The sequence below is a fragment of the Dreissena polymorpha genome, chromosome 1 (assembly GCF_020536995.1).
Source record: "Dreissena polymorpha isolate Duluth1 chromosome 1, UMN_Dpol_1.0, whole genome shotgun sequence".
NCBI classification, from domain to species: Eukaryota; Metazoa; Mollusca; class Bivalvia; order Myida; family Dreissenidae; genus Dreissena; species Dreissena polymorpha.
Window position 1 is genome coordinate 82679376 of NC_068355.1, and position 23971 is coordinate 82703346.

General features: G+C 35.2%; 1 protein-coding gene across 4 annotated transcripts in view; it reads left to right on the top strand.

The window, feature by feature from the left end:
- Positions 1 to 11876: 11876 nt before the first annotated feature.
- The window catches only part of LOC127837990 (adhesion G protein-coupled receptor B1-like), a 31109-nt gene continuing 19014 nt past the window's right edge, over positions 11877 to 23971 (top strand). For 2 of the 4 annotated variants that reach the window (XM_052365457.1, XM_052365475.1), the window contains exons 1-4: positions 11877 to 12234; positions 12867 to 13034; positions 13572 to 13733; positions 14838 to 14987. In XM_052365457.1, coding sequence (XP_052221417.1) covers positions 13574 to 13733; positions 14838 to 14987 — 310 coding nt within the window. In that variant the 5' untranslated portion in view covers positions 11877 to 12234; positions 12867 to 13034; positions 13572 to 13573. Of the gene's footprint in view, positions 12235 to 12866; positions 13035 to 13570; positions 13734 to 14837; positions 14988 to 23511; positions 23665 to 23971 lie in introns of those variants that run through there. The other 2 variants (XM_052365468.1, XM_052365483.1) reach the window with 2 other exon arrangements.

Genomic DNA, 23971 nt, shown 5'->3' on the forward strand with positions numbered 1-23971 from the left:
AAAAGTTGTTCTCCCAAACGCAGACTCCAATTGGTCTCATATCAACGCTGGATAACCCCAGGGCTCTATTTTAGGGTCTCTTCTTTTTTCTTAATCTTTATTATTGATATCGTTTTAGATATTAAAGCCAACATCAGGTTATTTTCCGACGACACAAGTCTTTATCTTGTAGTCGACAATCCAGTCCACACTGCAGCTACACTAAACTCCGATCTCGAAAGAATCAACTAATTTGCTAAAACATGGCTTGTCTGTTTCAATCCTAAGAAAACGGAGTCAATGATGATAAGTCGCAAGACAAGCACAATACAACATCTCCCTGTATATATGAATAACATCGCAATAAGCGAAGTCACAAAACATAAACATCTGGGGCTCTTATTTACTAAAGACCTTAAATGGGGCACCCATATTGAGTACATTGTTAATAAGGCCTACGCAAGAATAAACATTATGACAAAGGTAAAATTTAATCTAGACCGTTTCTCATTGGAATCCATCTACTTAACATTTATACGTCCTTAACTCGAATATGGCGATGTCATTTACGACAACTGCTCATTACAAGACCAAGAAATGTTAAAAAGCGTCCAAATTGAGGCTGCACGAATAGTCACAGGTGCCACGACATTAGTCTCAATTCAAAGGTTTTGGAAGAAGTCGGATGGGAAAATTTAAGTAATCGTAGAGCTAAACATAAACTCATTCTTTTTACAAAATGAATAACAACCTAACCCCATCTTATCTTTCTGGCATGTTTCCACCCATGAATACCAACGACCGCTATAATTTAAGGAATACTCACACACTTTACACCCCAAGAGCTAGAACTACGCTCTACTACAACTCTTTTATCCCTTCCACTACTCGTGCTTACAATAGCCTTCCAACCGAAATCTCGAACGCAACATCCATCATCTCATTTAAGAAATGTCTTCCATCATCAGTGGTCAAAATTCCAAAATACTATTACTATGGCAAACGTAAATCCCAGATAATGCATACGCGACTACGCACAAACTGCATTGTGCTTTCACAGGATCTATTTAGTAAAAAAATGATACAATCACCTCTTTGCTCCTGTGGCGAAAAAGAAACAGCTAGCCACTATTTTGTGCACTGTCAATTGTACTCGACCATTCGAGTGCGCCTCTTGAATTCTGTATCACACTTCTGCATACCCTCAACCAAGGTATTGCTTTTTGGAAATCCTCTTCTTTCTTAGGAGGCCAACTGCAATACTTATGAAGCAGTACATACCTTTATTGACAAATCTAAACGCTTCGATAAGACGCCGACGCCTTTGGTACCAATTCTCTCATAATCTTCATGTGCTCCCCAACTCCCTTCTAACTCTTGCTCCAACCTCGTTCTCCTATTCTTAGTCCGTTTCCATTTCTCTATCTATTCCCTTTCTTCCATATCTCTTCCTGCAAGAACTTACCACCACAACCACTCGACATTAACATCTTCATCAATTGAAGTGCCTCTCGCCCAATGCACCGTTTTTCTTCATGCTCGTGGAACGAATTACAATAAGCTTAGTTTAGCTTCCAGGTCAATCCACATTTTACTGTGTATATCATTCATGTATATGCATTCCGAAATAAATATGTTTAAACCAAAAGATTTCGTAAAATAAAGTTAGCCCATACAAAATTATTTTTCCTTTCAGCAATAGCCAACATTTCAACGCTAGATTTGGTATGGATACATAGATTTAACGCGATCCCAAATCCTTGTTTTATTTTTTGTTCGGAAATATATTCCATGTTAATTTCCCGCTACGACATCCGAACATTTCCGCGACTGGCTTCGGCAGCGTCAAAAGAACGACGTATTCGTGAGCACTACGTTGCGCTTCCGAGGCTGTCTGATGCCAATCTCGCGTGTACTCGTAATTGTTCGGTTATTGAATATATTATGACACACACACAAATAATATCGAGCGTATTGTTTATAAACACGACATAAAAAACGGACTTTGTTGACAGAGGACTAAAAATCGGTACAAGACTGCAATTTCCAGTCAGTAGTCTCGTGCTGTTGTTTATTTACAAGTAAAATATATGAACTTTCAAAAAATATTATTTTATATTAGTCATGGTTTGTTTTATTGTGTTAATGATGAGGCTGAAATATTTTTTAAGAACTCATAATTTCAATTTGCCAATTTGCGTGTCCCCAAAATAAATCAGCTATTTACCGTTGATGAGATGAAATGTTCTGTAAAACTGTGTGAACGCAACACAACATATGGGAGTCATTATGTTTTAATCGAATATTAAATTAAATTAAGTGACATTTAAGCGTGGAATATATGTGTTTTGTTTAATGCTGTGTTGAACTTTGATCCTTTTCCCGAGAAATGGACGGAAGGCATTATAATCACTTTACATAAGAAAGGCGATACATCTGTTATGAACACATATAAAGGAATTCCTCTTCAAAGTTGTTTATCTAAGCTATTTACTTCAGTCGTTAACAATATATTAGAATGTGTATGCCCTCGAAGTCGCACCATCCGTCCGTCTGTCCGTCCGTCCGGCTTTTTCGCAACACTTTTAGATATAAAGCTGATTTTGGTATGTGAATCGATCTGCATGACCTACATTGTAAAATTCGTTTCATTCCGATGATTTTTTACGGAGATACGGGCCTTGGACTGATCTAAATTATTGCTAAGGGAAGCAAATCACTTTAAAAGGAGATAATTTTAATTATTTATTTGGAAGGTAAAACGTCTATTTTTTACAAGGGAAGTAATATTTTGTATAAGAATATAATCCAAGGGAGGTGCTTATATTAATAGTAAGAAAAGGGCATGGAGATTGGAAACAAACGTGGAAAGAGAAATGTTCTCTATAATAACCGTTTTTGGAAGTGTTTTACGCAACGCTTTCAGATATCTAGCTGATTTCCGGCATGTGAGTCTACACACATAACCTACAAATGAAGTGTGAAATTCGCTTCGGTGCACAGTTTTTGACGAAGTTATGGGCCTTGGAATGATATGTTTAATAATCGTTTTCCGGAGTTTTTACGCAACGCTTTCAGGTATTGAGCTTATTTTTGGTATGTGAGTTTACCTATATGACTTACATATAAAGTTTGAGTTCCGTTCCTGTCCGTTGATTTTTGGCAAAGTTTTTGGCCTTGTTATCTCTAAAATAGCTACTGTTACACTTCAAAGCGCAGTAAAGGGACATTGTGTTTCACAAACGCTGCTCTTGTTTTGTAGTAGTCTCATATAATTTCGAACGCCCAATTCTGATTCAGAAAAGGACGCTCAACAATTTACGCTATATACATCCTCATGTCCTTGGTTCAAAGATATGTTATTTGCTGAGAATAAAAAAAAATGAAAATGTTAAGTAATGTTCATCATACTCGGAATATTTTAACTATGCTGTAGGTTTACGGCAAGGTGGAGTTGTTCCGCCTTTGTTGTTTTCCCTACTTGTAGAGGTTTTGGAATTGTTTTTTTTCAGAATGGTTCCTCTTCCTGTGTTAGTATTGATGACATTGTATTGATATTGTTGCTTTTATAAGATAATGTGACCATAATCGGTAAATCGCCCGAGGAAGTGCAGACACACTTTGACTTTTGATCAAATTACTGTAACTGCTTGGGATTAAAGTTAAATACTGATAAAATTAAATTATTGGTGTTTCGCAAACTAGGAAGATTATTTTTATCTGAAATATGGCCATTTGAATGTCAACAGATAGAAGTAGTAAATGATTTATTTATTTGGGAACCGTTTTGAATTTTTAATTGACATTTTTCAATAATATTTATTTGGAAAAGCATTTAAAGCTATGAATATTTAATTTAACAAATTTAAAGAGTTTTGTCTTGAAACCAAAAATACAAAGTCAATACAATTGGAAAAGGTACACTTGAAGGTTTGTAAGCGATTGTTAAACGTTAAAAAAAAGAGTCTGTTATGCTGTAATGTACGGCGAGGTAGGAAGATACCACTATTTATTTATATAAATGTTAAGATGGTAAAACATTGGTCTAGACGTATTTTAACCAATAACATTTTAAACTCAATTTATATACAAGCATTACATGATTGCCAAAAACGGTCGTTCTAATTGGGTATCTAATATAAAAAATGTTCGACACCTAAGGTTTATCATACGTGATTAATAATCTAATATTCGTCGATGTTAAAATACTTACACCAAATTAGGAAACTGTTGTAATTAATACTTAGATACAAGAGTGGTTTCCATCCGCTGAAAATAGCTCTATCGTAGATATGTTCCGTCTGTTTAAGTTTTCGTTTGTTTAAGAACATTTTGTTAGATTTATTATCTTTATCACTAAGACACTACGTCAAGAAGCGCTTCGAACTTCAAGTCTGCAACTTAGATTTCTAACTGGCCGATATAATGTTCAATGCGTATCGTGGAACGAACGTTTTTACCTTTTTGTAAAGAACTAGATGTCGAAGATGAATTTGTTTGTAAATGTTCTTTACACGTTCATTTTTAGAAGAAACTACCTTAAGAAATGTTATAACATTAGGCCTTCTGTTCATACATACCACGAATTTGCTCAATACAACGAATACATTTAACATATTTACTTAACCAAATTTGTAAAAGAAGCTCTGAATTTAAGAAATAATAATTATAATGTTGTTTCTTAACTTCAAATGGTAATCCTCTATATATAACAAGTATTTTACCTAGCCTTTTTGTAACCGTGTACGATGCTGCTTATGTTAAACTTCATTGTATTAAAGTGTTTATCTCTGTGACATAATTGTATGTGAAATATATAGTGTTAAGACGATGTACACTGTGGAAGTGTGAATAATTATTTGTCATGTCTTGTCAGTATTTTAACTACAAATACAAAACATAAACATAAAATTTATCAAGCATTTTTTTACTATTTACTTATATATTTTCTCTTAACCGACTTACATCTCGCGAATAAATAAGTAAAACATTTTAAAACTAACCCGCGCGATATCGCTTTCACAATAAACGCACATACACCGCCGAACAATCATTAACTTAAGAGTTACAACATTTTGGAATTTTTATCGTTTAACTTTTCTGTTTATGAAAAAAAATACTTCAGAATAGTGGTTGCGTTGTATTAACAGCTATCTATACTTGCCATTTCTTTCCTTATATAAACTGGAATTTATTTAATATCATAGATTATGTTTTATACTTTTCTGCACATAATATGACGTAAATGAATTACTGAATGCATCGATATTCTAGTCATGTTACTATTCTTCATTTGCGCAGCGTGAGTACCCTATATACAATACCCGAATCCCCTGTTGTACATAGTATATAATAAGATCCGAGAAATCACGGTACCAACCATCTATTTACTTTATTTAGAGCTAACCATCTGAGTAGTATTCCATACGGCGACTATCTGTTTTAGTGAAAGACATGTCTTTTTGTAACCAGTCGATATGTTTGTTATGATTCAAGCTAAAAAGATATACAAAATGACTAGCTAGTTAAATAGATAGTAGCACATGGATTAAAAGTATGGCTTGTATTGATACTTTTGGTAATATTGCTTTAGATATCGGCGTTTATTATGTTTTATAGTATGTCTACTCAGTAGAACAATGTATTATTGTGTCTTAAATTGAAAACTGCATCGTTAATGTTATTAAAAAATATACAAACAACAAGTTAATGTGTTATACATGCATATTTTAACTAAATTATAGTGTGTAATTAAAATAGAATAGTGCACATAGAAGACAATTATTAGTGAATTTTGTATGTACTCAAACAAAACGTGAACGTTATTTTTTTTAACTTATTATGAAACTGTCACTTTTGCCTTAATTATTATTTTAAAGAGAAATAACGTTTTTATAAAAGTTATCAATGTGATTTGTAAAATATCGGACAAATTAAAAATATAATCATTTAGTTTGCAAAATATGTATCAGTATAATTATATATATGAAACATACTACCTTATTTAACCAACTTTACTGAAAGCACCATGTTTGTATAATTAATGTATATACGCGTGCATGCATATCAGTGAGGACATATACAGGGCATTTACCCCACCAGGTCCAGAAATACCATGCAATATTTCCGAACATGCCACGAAGTGCTTCTAATATCTTATTTTCGAATCGAGCGTGCTATTGTTATAACTAGCATTTCATCCACCAGCAGTTGGTTGAAGTACCAGTCGCAGTTTTTCCATTAAATATTACAAAGATTAGCTAATTGCTAGATTTGTTTGTGTTTGATGCACCAACACTGAAAACTATTGATGTCCTCTGACACGTCATTTTCCCAAAATGATATCCGTGCATCAATCCACTTACAAACAAATGCAAGTTGCACAATATGAAATCACCACCTACATTCATGTTTCATTGGAAAAAAACGCAACGAAGTCTTTATGGCTGATGGAGTGCAAATTTAATATGTGTGTTAATACTGTACGTTACGTCTCCACATAAATCAATTGTCGTTTTTCAAAGACTAACGACAAAAAATGTTTTTATGGTACAGAATCAAATGCAGGAATAATGAACTCAAGCGAAATATCCAGGATAGACACAATTATTACAATCAGTTATTTTTTATTATTAGTTTTAAACATATGCTTTTAAATAATAGTTTTAAAAATATGAGAAATGAGTTCTGAATCTCTATGTGTTTATATCAAACGTGTACCATTTAACTGACTGTGGAAACATACTTGAAATCATTGACGTACTTACGCAACTTTGACCGTGTCGTCACATTCTTGCCTTCCTGCTACCGTCCATTGATCACGTGACGTAATAACATTGGTCGACTCGTAAAAACCAAGAATGTTTATTATTTACGTGTTGTATGCTCTTATCCTTTATCTAGGAAATAATATATGCTGAAACAACATAATGTTAAAGACGATGGTAAAACAAGGATTATACAGAATTCTTATATTGAAATAAACCTGTTTCAAAAATCTTTTTCGCCCTGTGTAATCAAAGATTTTACGACAATTTTAAGTTGGGACTGAATTTTAACGCATAACACATATACATTTATGATACGTGTCATATTACATAAAATACGTTGCTATGCATTCCGTTGCATTAAATTACATTGTTTGTGTTATTTTTCGTTGCTTTATATGTCATCATTTTATGTTCTATGATAGTGATTTAACTTATGTTACTTTATTTTTATTTGTCATATATAATTCAATTTATTTTAATTTGTTATGCCAAACGTACGTGCAAAAGAGAACATCTTTTGGCATAACAATTCTTTAAAAGAGATAAATATAGGAGTCCGATACATCAACGCTCGCATTATTTTATCAAGAGACGCATGCTATTTGCGGCTCTGTCGTACTTCGACCCTCTATGACCAACGGCAATCTATATAATTAATGTCCGGAAATATTATTCTATTTGTATCTGATCAACAATCTAATTAAGCTACCGGGGTATTTCATAATTAATTGTTTTTCAATCTCGGCTTCATAAGAATTCGGGCACGTTTTAGTCTAAAGTCAGTGTTTTAGAAACAACGCATGAGTCTGTATTATATTTTGTGAGACGCGTTCAAAGAAGCGTTTTATCATTTTGTATTTTTGAAACGACCTATTCGATAAGAGGAATACAATTTAAGTTGCGATTTTTCGGTATCAAAATGAAGACCCGTGCTTTATTTATAATTGGGATAAATATATTGGTAAATGTTATTGACGATGTTATTAGTGCGGAAACAGATTTCAAAAAGTACGATTTTCACCGCAGCGAGAATTCGAATATTTCGTTTCCTGGAAAAAGACTGGTTGGTCATGTGTACAATAGTTTAACCACCAAACGACAAGTGATTCATTGTGCATACGAGTGCCTCAAATCCAGCCGATGCCGCTCGTTCAATTTCGAGCACTTGGCGCACACCTGCGAGCTCAATGACGCCGACCACGTGATGGCGTCCGGAAGTCTCCAGGACGAGGCAAAGGGCACGAGCAGCGAATACTTCCAGCGAGCGGCGTTTTCTATTGAACAGGTATTTATTATGGCGATCACATTTTATGAAGATTTAATTAAAGTGGTGCGTTTTTAGTACAAACACATTTTGGTTTACACCAACAATTGTGTGATCTGTGTTTAAGAACGTGTTTAATGTGGTGATTTTAGCTGTAAAAGACTGCAAAATACACACCTTACTTAATAATGTACGCTTGTATAGAACGACCAAATGCAGAAAATTGACATCAATGATTCAATATTTATTCCAACAGGTGTTTCTAAGATCTTGGTTCAAACTAAATAATGGTCACACCTTTCAAAGTCACACCTTGAAACGTCTAACACTCTAAATCGTACATACACGAAGAATTGAACTTATTTGAATATTTTTAATGAGCTTTAATATGTGTTTGAATCTTTATATCTGTTTGATTTTAAAAAAAATGATTTAATTCACAATTGATGAATTAATTTTTGCAAATCATAGCAAATGGCGCAAAATAAAAGATAAATACAATTTATTTTTCAACAATATAATCGTTTCGCCAAAAAAAGCTCCAATTCGTAGTAAACATAGAAAAAGTACTTATAACTTCATCTCTTCGCGTCTATAGTATTTTGTGCAAAAAAAAAACAGTTGTAAAAATTATAGTTTTAAAATTCGTATAACATGTCTCCATTGACGAATCGAAACTCGGTTAATAGATGGCTTTTCGGTTTTTGTCCTAGAAAACTAACGGTCAGCCATATATACATAACAATAGGAGTTTGGAGAAAATATATATGTTACAGACATGTTTATCGACTTTAAAAACGTTTTTGAAATTTTTCACATGTTCATACCAGGAATATATTGATCAACCTCGTCGTTTTTTGAACTACACATTTATTTTGTAATTTAAATCAATTGTTGATAAAATAATTCATAAAAATAGATAGCGCATCTAAAGAATTGCCATAACTTATTTGGATACATGCATATATTGGGGGGAAAAACACGGTTAAAAAACACACACTAAATAACGTGTTTTTTATAGGAAGCTCTTGGTCCGTGCGCTCATGATCCGTGTGAAAACGGCGGCCGTTGCCTGGACACCGTCAACCACAACATGGAGCGGACGTACTTCTGCATATGTACTGACGAATACACGGGCGAGAACTGTGCACAGAAAAGTATCCTTCTGCTTATAGACTCCAAGTCCAAGTCCAAAATTTTATTGCATAAACATTATACAATATAACAGCACAATTATAAATAAAAGTGACACGGAGAAGTACAACGTCAACAGAACATACAACAAAGAATTTAGCATCACATTTCTAACTATAATGGCATAAAGTATTCGTAAATGAAACGAGAGGTTGATTCCTTCTAGTGAAAAAAGTATATAAATGGTGTCTTTGTTATTAATCAGTGCCTATTCTCAATTTCTCGGTATTATATATAAATTTGGCGATATGTTATAAGCTGGTACTACATGTTGATTTTAGAAGCAATTCAAATTTATTAAGTGTAGGGTATGACAGTAATAAGATTTAAAATATTTCATTCTGAGCTCCTTATACATTGGACAAACAAGTAAAAAATGGTATTCGGTTTCAATTTGATTCATGTTACAGGATCGGCAGGTTCGATTCACGGGCATGTTCGTATATCTGCCGGTTTCAATAGCAAGTTTATGCGAGGATGTTCTGAATCTAGCCAGAGAAAATCTATATTTCTTTTCATGAATTTTTGCAAATATGGCTCTAATTTGAGTTCTTGTTTAACAAGAGAATACTATTTTAATTTAGATGATGAATTTACATCGAAATACCAGGTTTGGTGATAACTATCTATAATTCGCCTCTTAACAATTTCAAGAGTGGTTAAATCTAAATGTTTTGAGTTCCAAATATCCAATATTTGTTACAAGACATTCCCTTATATTTGATACCTACTTGTTTTTGTCATTAGTTCTATTCCTTAGAGTATCTCTCTTTAGCATGTTATACACCTTTTTTACAATGTTATCGTTAGGTATATTTATCAGTTTATACCAGTATTTTAGCGCATTAATTTGGCGACCTACATGAAAAGGAATCCTACCGAGTTCTCCGCACAGTGCGGATGAGTTTGTGGATTTTTTTACTCCAAGAAGTGATCTCAAAAATTTAGTATGTATTAATTCAATGTCTTTTGCATGATGGAAGACCCATATTTCAGAGCAAAAATTTAGAATTGGTGCAACAAGGGAGTCAAATAATTGTATTCTTTGCTGTGTTGGTAAATCAATTGTATCAAATACCTGAAATAATTTACTTAATGAAAAGGATGCATGTGGTGCGATCAATTTTTGGGATCTGTAAAAGTTACCATTTTTGAACAAGTGTATGCCTAGGTATTTGAACGAACATACAGTTTCAACTAAGGTATTGTAAATATATAGCTCAAAATTTGTAGCCCTTCCTCTTTCAAAAACCATAACTTTTGTTTTTGAGACATTAATTTTCAGCCCCCATGCATCACAATAATTTTCAACATCTTTTAACACAATGTTAAGTGTTTCTGGTGATTTGGCGAACAACACCATATCATCTGCATATAATAACAGAAAAATCTTCAGAGTATCAATACATACAATTCCTGGGAGGTCGTTGTGGGAAACATTATGTATAATATCATTTATAAAAAAACATGGCTAACAGTGGAGAGCTGGGGTCTCCCTGTTTGACACCGATTGAGCAATTAAAAAATGCAGAAAGTGAATTTTTTTATAACGAACACATGATTTAACACAGTTGTACATAGCTTTTAGTGCGTTCACAAAGTGACCGCTTACATTTTCTGTTAGAAGCTTTTGCCATAACATGGTATGATTGATAATGACCAGATGTCTTTAACTACATTTTATTCAACATCTCGACAATCATGATCACAATCATTTTCTTCTTAAAATTCTACTGCATCGTAATTACAAACATTACTCTGACGATTATAATCATCTCATCGTCGTAATCATCATCATCATCGTCGTGGTCGTCTTCGTCTTCGTCGTCGTCTTCCTCGTCGTCTTCGTCGTCGCCTTCGTCGTCGTCTTCGTCGTCGTCGTCATCATCGTCATCATCATCATCATCATCATCATCATCATCATCATCATCAGCATCATCATCATCATCATCATCATCATCATCATCATCATCATCGTCATCGTCATCATCGTCATAATCATAATCATCATCATCATCATCATCATCATCATCATCATCATCATCATCATCATCATCATCATCATCGCCATCGTCATCGTCATCGTCATCGTCATCATCATCATCATCATCATCATCATCATCATCATCATCATCATCATCATCATCATCATCATCATCATCAGAAGCATCATCAGAAGCATCATCAGAAGAATCATCAGAAGCATCATCAGAAGCATCGTCTTCATCGTCATCGTCATCATCACCAACAGAAGCATCATCATCATCATCGTAAACATCACATAATCAGCAGCAGCAGATCATGATAGCCATCATCATTATACTCATCAGCATCGTCAATCATCATCATCATCATCATCATCGTCATCATCAGCAGTATCAGCAGTAGAAGTAAAAGAAAAATAGCAGCAGCGTTCATTCATTATCATCATCAAAAACAGGAGCAGACGCTGCAGCAGCATCGTTGTGTATATTTTTTTACTTATTCGTCATACTCAACAACATCATGATAGCTCTTATCCTCACTATGGGTATTATCAGTTGCGTTTGTATTATAACTTTCATTATAAAACGACATCAACAAAAGCATCATCCAAAAAGAACACATCTAATATGTTCGGCGCCGTTTTCAGTCTGGAAATATGACCGCTTTTGTGTAAGTAACATGGAACTAATAAGGTTGTTAGATTTCCGTAATCCCAACTTTTCTTATCATACATTTTATAGATTCAGAAAAAACGTCTAAAATATAATTACTAACTGTGCTTCAAAATACCAACTGACTTATTGAAGAATCTTTTAACAGTTTCAGAAAATATGTAACCATTGACTATGAAATTATTTTAAGAGAACCTGTTCGACTGGGACAATTGGGAGAATTGGGGACTGTGTTCTATCACGTGCGAGCAGGGCTGGACAACAAGACGTCGACGCTGCATTGACGTCGTGACGTCAGAAGAACTACCGTCATCACAATGCATCGGGCGCAACCTCGAGTACAAGTCGTGCGTTCTTCAATCATGCCCAAGTAGTTATATAGCTTTTGCACTATTAATATTAAATGCATGTAATTTTTCATTAAACAATCTCACATTTAGAGCATTTTGAAGTTTTTACAGTCCTTGCATTGGATGTCTGCAAAAAACGTGCCTCTAAAACAATCGCAATGCAAACTATACAACTGCACAATTATATAGCGCAAAAATGGAAAGCAATAATGTAATTGATTGTTAGGTAAAGAATAGAGCTAAAGCTCTATTACAGCTTTCACATGATTGACGAATAAATATGCAATGCATATTTGTTCAGCCACAAAATTATTAACGTTATGTTGGCTTCAGGGGACAGAGAGACGAAACGGTAATTATCACCCTTTTCATGTGACCATATGAGTCGCGTTCTGAGAAAACTGGGCATAATGAATGTGCGTAAAGTGACGTCCCATATTAGCCTGTGCAGTCCGCACAGGCTTATCAGGGCCGACACTTTCCGTTTTTATGGTATGTTTAGTTTCAATGAAGTCCCTCCTTACCGAAAATCAAGTTAAGGCGGAAAGTATCGTCCCTGATTAGCCTGTGCGGACTGCACAGGCTAATCTGGGACAACACTTTATGCACATGCATTAAACCCAGTTTTATCAGAACAAGGCTCATTTTAAAGGATGGCTCCAGTGGAGTGAATGGGGCTCATGTAGCACGGAAGAAACATGCGGACGAGGCGTCAAACTGCGCCACCGGAAATGTTCCAATGGCGGCGTGCCCGGCGAAGACAGATGGTGTCTCGGCTTTTCCAACCAGTCCGCACCCTGCGAGGGAATCAACTGTAGAGGTAATTACTAATATTGTTAATAGCTGAACATTTATTGTAATAAATATTGATTGTGTTACCATATACTAAAATAGAATAAAGCATATCGTATTCGTATTGGTTAATAAAATATAAGCGAAGTACTAAAACAGTCGTCGACATAGAAACTTGTTTTGAGCTAAGGTATCGTTGTTTATCATGTGTTAATTTCTTAATTTCGAATAAGTTAAAAAGCTCTTTTACCTCAAATCGATTAAATATTTTTATTTAATTGCTGACATATGTGCACACGCAGTCAAAACTACTACCTCAGGTGTGCAATCCAGAATGTTCGACCTAAGTGATTTTCAATGTTTTTGTCTTAAAGTTTTTTATTTACATTTACAATTCAGACTACTTTTTATTGTGTTCTTACCAATTTAAACTATTCTAACATGGTAAGAACGTGTAGGAAAAACGAACTTACCTACGCACATAATAGGTCAACTACTCAATTTAAAGTTATTTCCGTGTTCAACAGTGATTGTTTGCCAACTTTGACCTGTGTAATATGTGTAGGCATGCTGGTGATCACGGACATCCGGAAGCACGGGGACGGACGAGTGGAGGTACAAAACGACCTGCACAACTCGAGAATCGCCCTTTGTGCTGACCAGGGCTGGAACCATTCCGAAATAGACGTCGTCTGCAGACAGATCGGGTTCCAAGGCGCTGCGGAAAGTGAGTTGATCTTGACAATGACTAGAGATTGTGGCAGCGATTTCTCCTGATTTAAGTGGCTATTGAAAGGTCCGCGCTGTTATTTCAGTTGTCATTTTAAACCATATGCTATAAAACGAGTTCAGGAAACGTGTTAGTAAGCGAGCTTGTGGCGAGCTTACTTACGCATTTCCTGACAAGTATAATACGCTACTGATGCCATGCAAACGATTATCGGACTTTTTATGTCACTCAGTGTATACTGGGGGACATATTGTTTTTTTATTTTGTTTCTGTCTATTTGTTGGTTTGTTTGCGTCAAACTTTAACACTGGCCATAACTTTTGAAATATTGAAGATAGCAACTTGATATTTGGCATGCATTCGTATCTCATGGAGCTGCACATTTTGAGTGGTGAAAGGTCAAGGTCATTCTTCAAGGTCAAAGTTTAAATATATGGGGAGACATAGTGTTTCACAAACACATCTTGTTATCACATGCTTTTAAATTAAAAAAAATACGTAAACGTTGTGGTGAGTCCAGAATACTGTTTACATTGCGTTTGAACGTTTGTCAGTGAAATACCGTGAAGTTATAAGTCAGTGAAACACACAGTAGCCAATAAAAACATTCAATATTAAAGTACACATATATAAACATATCCATAATGGTTATATTAAATTAAAAACAAGGCAAAGCATTTGGCATAAAAATGTTATCATAATTATATTATATTGCTCTTTAGTCACAAACATCGTGCCATTTATGGTTTATGCATTTTCGACATTGTTATAGAAACATATTAAAACCCAAATCAGTGAAATTGCTCATATCTCGTTCACTAGGGGCTGAATTGAGTTGATTTGAACTGCAATTATAATACGGACGTTAAATTTCTACGGTATACTGCATGCATGTATCTGCCTGGATTATCAACCTTAAAAGCACAAAATTGCATGTGTAACATCCAATTAAATACATCACCATACGAATCCGTTCACGTGATTGCTTATGCATGAATATGAGTAGCAACAACAGGATCTGAATTACTCTTCAGTGAATGTATATTTAATTTAATCAACCAATTGTAATTTGCATGTCTCGATTGTGTTGTTTTTGTTTAGACGCCACCTCGAACCATTATCCAATGAGCCACTTTGTACCCGGCACGACCGTGTATCGACTGATGTGTTCTGGTTCAGAAAAGACCATTCAGGCCTGTAGACGGGAACCAGTTGAGAACTGCTTGGCATTAGCCGGGATGATGTGCAAAAGTGAGTAAATCAAAGGGTGGATTTGGGAATTGTAAGGAAGAATAAAGCATTTGAGCCTTGTTATGAGAAAACTGGGCTTAATGCATGTGCGTAAAGTGTCATCCCAGATTAGCCTGTGCAGTCCGCACAGGCTAATCAGGGACGACACTTTCCGCCTAAACTTGATTTTCGGTAAGGAGGGACTTCCTTGAAACTAAAAATACCGTAAAAGCGGAAAGTGTCTTCCCTGATTAGCCTGTGTGGACTGCACAGGCTAATCAGGGACGACACTTAACGCACATGCATTAAGCCCAGTTTTCTCAGAACGCGTTAAATTTCTTTTTAAATAAACTTTGTTTTCGACTTGAAGTTTTGTTTATGGATTGAATGTTTTATAAAGCACTTTTTGTTAAACAATACAGACAATCCAATTGTCCATCTAAAAAATATACACGTTTGAATCAGAGTACAAAGTACTTTGAAAGTTCAAAGCTTGTTTATGATTTTTGTTAATCTATGAAAAGTAGTGAAAATGAATTATTGCATGTTTATATCATTGATTGTATTTTGTCAGATGATTTCCTCGTGTTTTCGTATGAATGATTAATGTAATTAGACCAGGGCTCTCTTTGTGAATAATAAAACAGAACAAAACAGAATGAAAGTTTATTTATGACTAAAGCATTAACAGCGCGTCGTCAAATACACACACGCATTAAACCATTGATAAGTCCGTTGAGAGAACGCATTACACATAAAATGCATATATAATGAGAACCTTAAGTTAATTAATTGTCATAAATTATCGCAGTATTTGTAATATATTAATATTTAATAAATAAATACTTTTGAGGCAAGGAAATCACACAGCGTTGTGAAACAAATTCTATATAAATATGGAAGGGAATTTCCGCCAGTGCATGCATGATGTTAAATGACATTCTTATTTTAACAACTGTCATGTGCATTCTGTAACATGGTAGTTGCATTTCGCCTAGTTACATTAGCTATACAAGCACTTCATATACATGTGTCATATTGATAAGTTTATATTATCTTCATTTATATCTTTTCTGCGTGTGTGTTATTGACAACTGCAGTCAACCTTTTGGACTTTGTATGAATGCTTATTCTAACGGCGTTCTTTGTTTTACTATGTGCATTTTGCTATGTTGCTACTGAATTTAACAAGCTGTTAATATCTTTGTTGATCCATATTTCTTCTTAAGTCGATTTCTAGTACGTCTCTGATTTAGGATTAGTTTTCGGTTTGCATACACCGCCATTATAAATAGTTCACGTTGCGAAAAGGAGAACCAGTATTCAAAAACATAATTCCAGCGTAAATTGCAGCGTAAATTACTATTGCCGGAAGATCACTCTAAACATCAAAATCAAAATCTCCGGTATCAATCGTAATATATCGACTATCTCTGGAATCCTCCGTAAAAAATGCCTCATTTTAATACAATGAATATTCATTATGTCGAAATACCGTCTACCAATAGCCTCATTTACTAAAACGCGGTGAGCGGGTAAAAACGTCTGCAACATGCCGAATGCGGCGACACGAATTACCATTTGCAATTTAATGTTGATGTTTTTACTTTCATGACGCATATCGACTTTTTTGTTGAGAATCTCGAACATGTTTTAAGAAAATGATAAGGAAACATTAGGCATATTTCGTCGAAAAAGATAAGACGATGCCTCACCCTCTAATATCATTTTTCTGACTGCGGGATGAGGACCCAAATAAAGGGTTAATGGCGATTTCTTTGTGTAATAATGACACTTAATTGTTTCGTGTCGTCGATCTTTAGTAATATTTGTTCCGGATAAGTTTTGTTTTCGTTCACTAACTACCTCTAATTGTGTATTCATGTTACATGTCTGCTATTTACACTATAACTACACACTCCCCTAACTCACATATACCGATGTACTAATTTAGTAGTTTTAAAGACCTATTCGCTAATAAATAAATAACACCGGAACCACGAGGCTCGACATGACTCTGTGATACAAATGACTTGGGACGTTGATTGTTTTGTATTACTTTGTTACTACGCTAGCCCCGTCACACCGGACTGGCGTCCTTACGGCGACCTAAGATTGTGTTTCTGGAAATGTCTGATGGTCGTAGTAAGGACTACTTTTTCGGTAAAAATGCTGTTTTTCGCCTTCCAGTCACACCAGCGTCCTTGTTTATGGCGTCTGCCCATATCTTTCCCATCACACGCAACATTCGTATTTGTATATGAGCTTTAGTCTGGGAAAACGTGGCTTAATGCTTGTGCGTAGAGTGTCGTCCTAGATTAGCATGTGCGATCCGCACTGGCTAATTAGGGTCGACTTTTTCCGCCTAGACTTTATTTTCGATTAGAAAAAAAACTAAATGAAATTCGATAGGGACTTTAAACGATACTTAATACACGCATTAATTACATTTGTAATGCACAATAATATCATATATATTATTAAAGTAATAAACATAAATTCCAATAATTACTTAAAAATTGAAAAGGCAACTTGTCATTCATATGACCCAGTGTATTAAAACTATTACCAAAAGTGGTTACAGCAGGCATTACAATTATAGTCAATAATAAGCCTATACATGAGTGTTAAGCTGAATGAGTTATATGGCCAATAAAGAGATACTAAATACACATGTTAATATCAACTATAACTGGTTTAACTTTGGTTCAACTCTATTTTGTTAGTTTAATATTGTATTGGCAGGTTTAACGCCTGGAATTTATTTGCGAAATTTTTTTTTTAGGATGCGGTTTCAAAATCATGCTACTTGACCGCATTTAAAATATTTACGGTTTTCCAGGAAAGATTTTCGAAACCGAAAAAAAAACGAAACTCGTTATTTGATTGTATCTTTTTTTTGTAATTAAACGCTAGGAAAATCTATCGACACGCCCCATTTCTCACAAGCGTTAAAGTGAGCCATATTCTGGAATTCAAGTTCTTAAAGTGTCATCAGAGACTATGCTTTGAAGTGCGCATAGGATAATCCGGCACAACACATTCCGCCTTTATGAAAGTGTCATCAGAGACTATGCTCTGAAGTGCGCATAGGCTAATCCGGCACAACAATTTCCGCCTTTATGGTATTTTTTCTTTAAAGTAAGTATTTTTTAAGCAAAATCCCGTAATGATCTGCTCCTATAAGCCTGTGCGGAATGCGCCGGCTAGTCTAGGTTGACACTCTAGGACTGCACAAGCTAGTCCGGCGCAACATTTTCCGCTTTTATGGCACTGTTCCTTTAAAGGAAGCGAACATCCAGTTTAGGCGTAAAGTTTCGTCCCTTCGGTCGTTCCTTCGTTTGTCCGTGCGCCCGTTCGTCCCTCATTTAGTCCGTCCGTTCGTCCGTCCGTCAAATCGTTCGTCCGTCCGTCAATTCGTTCGTCTTGAACACTATTTAAACTTGCTTTTGGTTGTTCGTTCTGCAGTCGGACGTTTCTGACGACCGGGTTTCTTGACTGCATTATGACGTGGAGTTCATAAATCCTTCGTTCATACGTGCGTCTGTTCGTTGTCTCTTCTTTCGTCTGTCCGTTCGTCCGTCCCTTCTTCCGTTCGTCCGTCTGTTCGTTCGTTCGTTCGCTCGTCCGTCTGCAGTTTCCGCTAGCGGCTGACAGTTTGTTCATTTAATACAGGTTATTGTACCAAAGTTTTGTTTTCGGCTACTTTTTTGGCTACAGTTTCCGCTAGCGGCTGAAAATTTGTCAAATTAATGGAAATAGTTCACCGTGTTCTGTTTCTGGCTACCTTTTGTCTATAGTAGCCGCTTGCGGCTCTGGTAGCCAGTACCGTTTATAGGTTTTGGATATTCAGCCGCAACCTAGCCGCCACTGGCTGACTTACGCTACCTCCAGTATACCCATTTCGGCTGCCTAGCGGCTAGTTAGCCGCTACCTTTTCATTTCTGTAAGGTTGTCTTTAATGTATCTTATTTATATGTGACAACGTGCTTATTATTTTTTTTTTAATGTATCTAATGATTTTACCTGTATTATTTTGCATAGAACGCGTACAACTGTATAATATATGGTAATAAAACGGATTAAAAGGTTAATCAGTTCGTATTATTGTATTCAACGGGTTTTTAAAGCAGTAGCCAGTGCCTGTGTATTGAGCTGATAAGATTGGGATCACCACAGCAGGTAGCTAATACACAGTGTAGACTTCACATGTTTTGTGTACATTTGGAAATAGCATTATGTAAGTGGTGTGTAACCTTTATTTATTAAAGATGGAGAAATTTGTCAGGGTATATATGTAACAACATCGTGCATAAAATTAACATTTTTACGAACACTACCGATAACTACCGAAAATTGACATGACGCCTTATCTATGATCGCTCCGCCTACTAGAATTGATCCACCAATCAGCGATAGATTAATCGGGCGCACTCGTTAGCAACGACCTGTCCGCCATTTTCTAGACAAGCTACATGTTTAGGTTCACTTTTATTCCAACGAGTTTCTTTTGTTTTCCTCTTAAAAAAACGATTAAAAATGGTTAAACGGTGTCAATGGGGATTATGTAACTCGGACAATCGATATCATGAAAGATTAGTTGGTGACATTTAATTTATATCGTTTCCAAAGCCGAAAAGAGATCTTGAGAAGTGTAAGAGATGTATAAACACATGCGGTCGTCACCACGAACAACTGAACGTCAACACTGTCAAAGACAATTATAATATATTTTTATCGGATATACTAGCAGATTTAAATAGTTTATGTTATCGATCTGATTATCACATAATATTTCACTTTTTTTAAATAGTTTTATCAGTTACTAGGTCAGAAGCGAGGTTCATCTGCATTACTTAAAGAGAAATAAAACCCAGCATGAAGGCTTATTCATGCTGTGTTTTATTACTCTGATAGTAATGCACTTAATTGACATCATACATGTTATTTGAAGGTGACATGTGATATATTATCTTATTAACGGTATGTACACATTTGCACTCATGTGGTGTCACCAATAAACGCTTTTAATCCACACTAGGAGCTCGAATGCCTAGATCTAATTTTTAAACAGGTTTCGTTTATTGTGTTCGGATAAAAAAACGGAAATGAAATATGGCAAAAACGGTGTAAAAAGGGTTAATGCAACTCTGACATTTGGTATCCAGAAAGATAAGTTAGATGAATTAAATTTATACCATTTCCAACGCGGCAATGCGGTCTTGACAAGAGCGAGTGGAAGCTTCAAGAATTACCGAGATCCCCTTTATAGAACATTAATTTATTTCACAAACTTTAAATGTCATATAAGCAATAACTAAGCATTATTAAGTATGTATTATGTCACGTGTGCATGTAAAATAATTGAGAATTTTGGTACCCAATTCGTGTAACTTTACGAAATCCCCGTTAAAAATCGCGTTTCTGTGTGTGTCAGAAACAAGTGAAAACCATTTTGTTATTATTTTAATAAAGACGTATCGATAAATGCTATTGTAAAAGAGTTATTATTACTGATATTAGTTAACCAATAAATGCGGTAACTTCGGGGAAGTCGGTACCTGCGCGAGCGTCTGATATTGGTAGCCTTATTTATTTATAATAGCCTGACCGTATTCCATTTCGTACAACGCTAATTTTATATCAGACAATGTCCAAACTTACTGTGTTGTTTTTGCGCTTTAAATTATAGTGATTGATAAATGTCCCATAAGCAATGTTTAATATGATTAATATCACTTTTATACGCAATAACATGTGGGATTGAGGTACCCACCCGGCGTCAGAAAGCGCGTAAAACTTCACCGAATTCCCAGTTATAAAGCGCTATTTCGTGTCAAATACACGGGTAGGGGGGAATGTTTCGGTAATAATTTTGTTAATAACACGGGTAAATACCGGTGAAGTGTTAATTTATTGCAAATACCACCATTACACGTAATAACGGGTTCGATTTCGGTAAGCGCGCAAGCGTTTGAGAGCGTGTTTAATGTACCGATTTACCCGTTATAAATAGCTGATGTTCTCTTTAATCGTATATTTTTTGCATTTGCAGAATAACTAAATGGCATCAACCCCTTTACAAGTGTAATATGGTGTTAAACAAGTCCATAAAATCATCCGGAATATCGCGTAAATCTATATGCAGTCTATAGGCAAAGAAGCCATTTTGGTGTTAGCTTGTCTAGGTTTTCTTCCCGCTGAGCCACGTGATTAAGTGGGCGGAGCGATCACTGATAAGGCGTCATGTCAATTGCCGCACAAACGTAATTTTATTTTACTTGGTCTCATACCAAGACTGTATTATTATATCATTATATAGATTTTATTATTAGACTATATTTTTGATGAAACGACGGAAATGATGGCAAGAAATATCTTTTTACAAATGATTTTCTTCATATATCCTGATTTTGATATCCAGTACATGTACGCGTATATTCAAACTGCATACTTGTGTACGTTGATTTTACTGATTCTACTTTGGATCCTATTTTTTTTTTTTGGGGGGGGGGGGGGGGGGGGGGAATCACATGGCATATTAGTTATGTAGCATAAGTATTTTCTAAACGATTGAAATATATGGTATTTAAGTATTTCATTAAGACGCAATTTTCTTTCCATTCTAATCACACGTATATGCGTTTGTTTTCAGCGCGTTTTCTAAATGAAAAATCAAACCACAATAATTGTGCAACACGTCGCGTAAATTTTAAATGTACACAACAATTTAGCAATAAATGACATCAGTCATTATGGCAGTAAATCTCGCCTGGACTACGATCGCTCCGCCCACTTAACGTAGCTAAGCGGTTAGAAAACCTATACATGATAATACCAAATTGGCTTCTTTGCCTATAGATTACGCGATATTGCGGGTGATTTGTATGGACTTTTTCATCCCCTTTAACACTGGTAAAAGGGGTTTGTGTCATTTAGTTATAATGGAAATGCAAAAAATATTATTTTATAAAGAATATAAGCTGTCTATAAACGGGTATTTCAGTACGTTAAACACGCTCTCAAACGCGTGCGCGTTTACCAAAATCTAACATGTTACTACGTGTAATGCTGGTAATAGCAATAAATTAACACTTCTTCACTGGCATGTACACATGTTATACGAAACTATTAACGAAACATTTTTTTCCAACTGTATTGTACACGAAATAGCGCTCTATAACTGGCATTTCGGTTAGGTTTAACACTCTTTCTGACGCCGATTGGGTACCGAAATCCCCATGTTCTAACGTATAAAAGTGTTATAAATAATGTTATGCATTGCTTATGGGACATTTATCAATCTTTATAATTGAACGTGCAAAAGAACAAATTCAGTTTGGTCATTGTCTGATATAAATTAGCGTTCTTTGAAGGGGATTTCGGTCAGGATTCTTAATAAAGCTACCAGTATCATAAGCTCGCGAAGGAACCGACTTTCCCTAAGTTACCGCATTTATTGGCGATATCAGTAATAAATAACTCATATACGATGGCATTAATCGATGCGTTTTTATTAAAATAGTAACATAACATTGTTTTCACTTGTTTCTGACACAAATAACACGATTTATAACGTGGAGTTCGTTAAGTTACGCAAAGTGGGTACCAATATTCCCTTTTTTTCATATACACGTGATATAATTCATACTTAATAATGCTAATACGACATTTCCAGTTTTGAAATAAATTTATGTTCTTTAAGGGGGATTTCGGTAATTCTAAACATTGAAGCTTACACTCGCACTTGTCAAGACCACATTTCCGCGTTCGAAATGGTAATCCGCTATAATTGCGATCTGCTTGTCGGAGTTTTCTAATCACTAGACCACGTGACTATGTGGGCGGAGCGATCGATAATTTGGCGACTGGTCAATTAGGCAAACAAAATGCGTCTGCGTCAGAATAAGAAAAAATGATAACACAAAATATAAGTGACGTGCACCCTGGCTCGCGTTAATGGGTGTTTACTTTAAACAGACCAATAGATAAAGAGACCAGATGGATTTTGTTGAATTATTTATGTTGTTCCTGATTTATAGCTTGGAAAATAAGTTCGAACAAAAATATATACTAGAACAAAATATGATATATTATTCTGAGCCATGCATAATCTAAAATATTACACCTCAGAGATATTGGTCCTTCTATATCTATACTACCGGTTTCAGTCTGTAAAATGCGATAGAGGAACCTAATAGTATATGGACCGGTCACTAATTTTTGTATATGGACCGTTCGAGGTTGCACTGTTTTACTGTAAAATGACGTCATTTTTTAACGAAATGACGTCATTATTCCTGGGAAATTCTTCAGTTTATCTCTTTTAAACCATAATAGACTAATCAAATTAAAGAAAGGGGTTCAACTATGAGCAACATTAATTATTTTAACACTGTACGAAACTATACTACCCGACCAACAAATCATAAAAAATCGCGCTTTCAACTCTTGGGGCGCATGAAGATATTGACACTTAAAAAACCCAAAATTGACATATACTTGTGATGGCACTTCACGCACACCATACCGAGTACTCTTCAGATTGGAGGTACTGTGAAAAGTTCTCACGCGCGTTTTATTTAAAGACTGAAATGTAAACAACGAAGACCTCGACGGATTTTGATGTGATTGGCGATGTTTTGCTGCCAATAACACAACTAATGTGGTCAAAACTTGTCTGCGTGATGATTACTATGTAAGTAAATACTGAATTTGTTCATATTTGCCGTTTATCATAGATTATGCCATCTTGTTTTGTGTTCGACCTTGACAACCGATACGGCATGCATCGATCGTATTCTCTGTCGTAATACCTGTCTAAAAGTATATGCATTTGATATAAATATGTCAACAAGTTATGAAATAGTTATAAATCATGTAGTTTAGCGTGTTTATATTGTAAAATATGTGTATTTTTAAAACCGGGTTTTGTTGATTTTTTTTCTACGGAAGCGCATAATGTCAAAATTCACCTGTTCGAAACACTTTATTTTTCATAAACT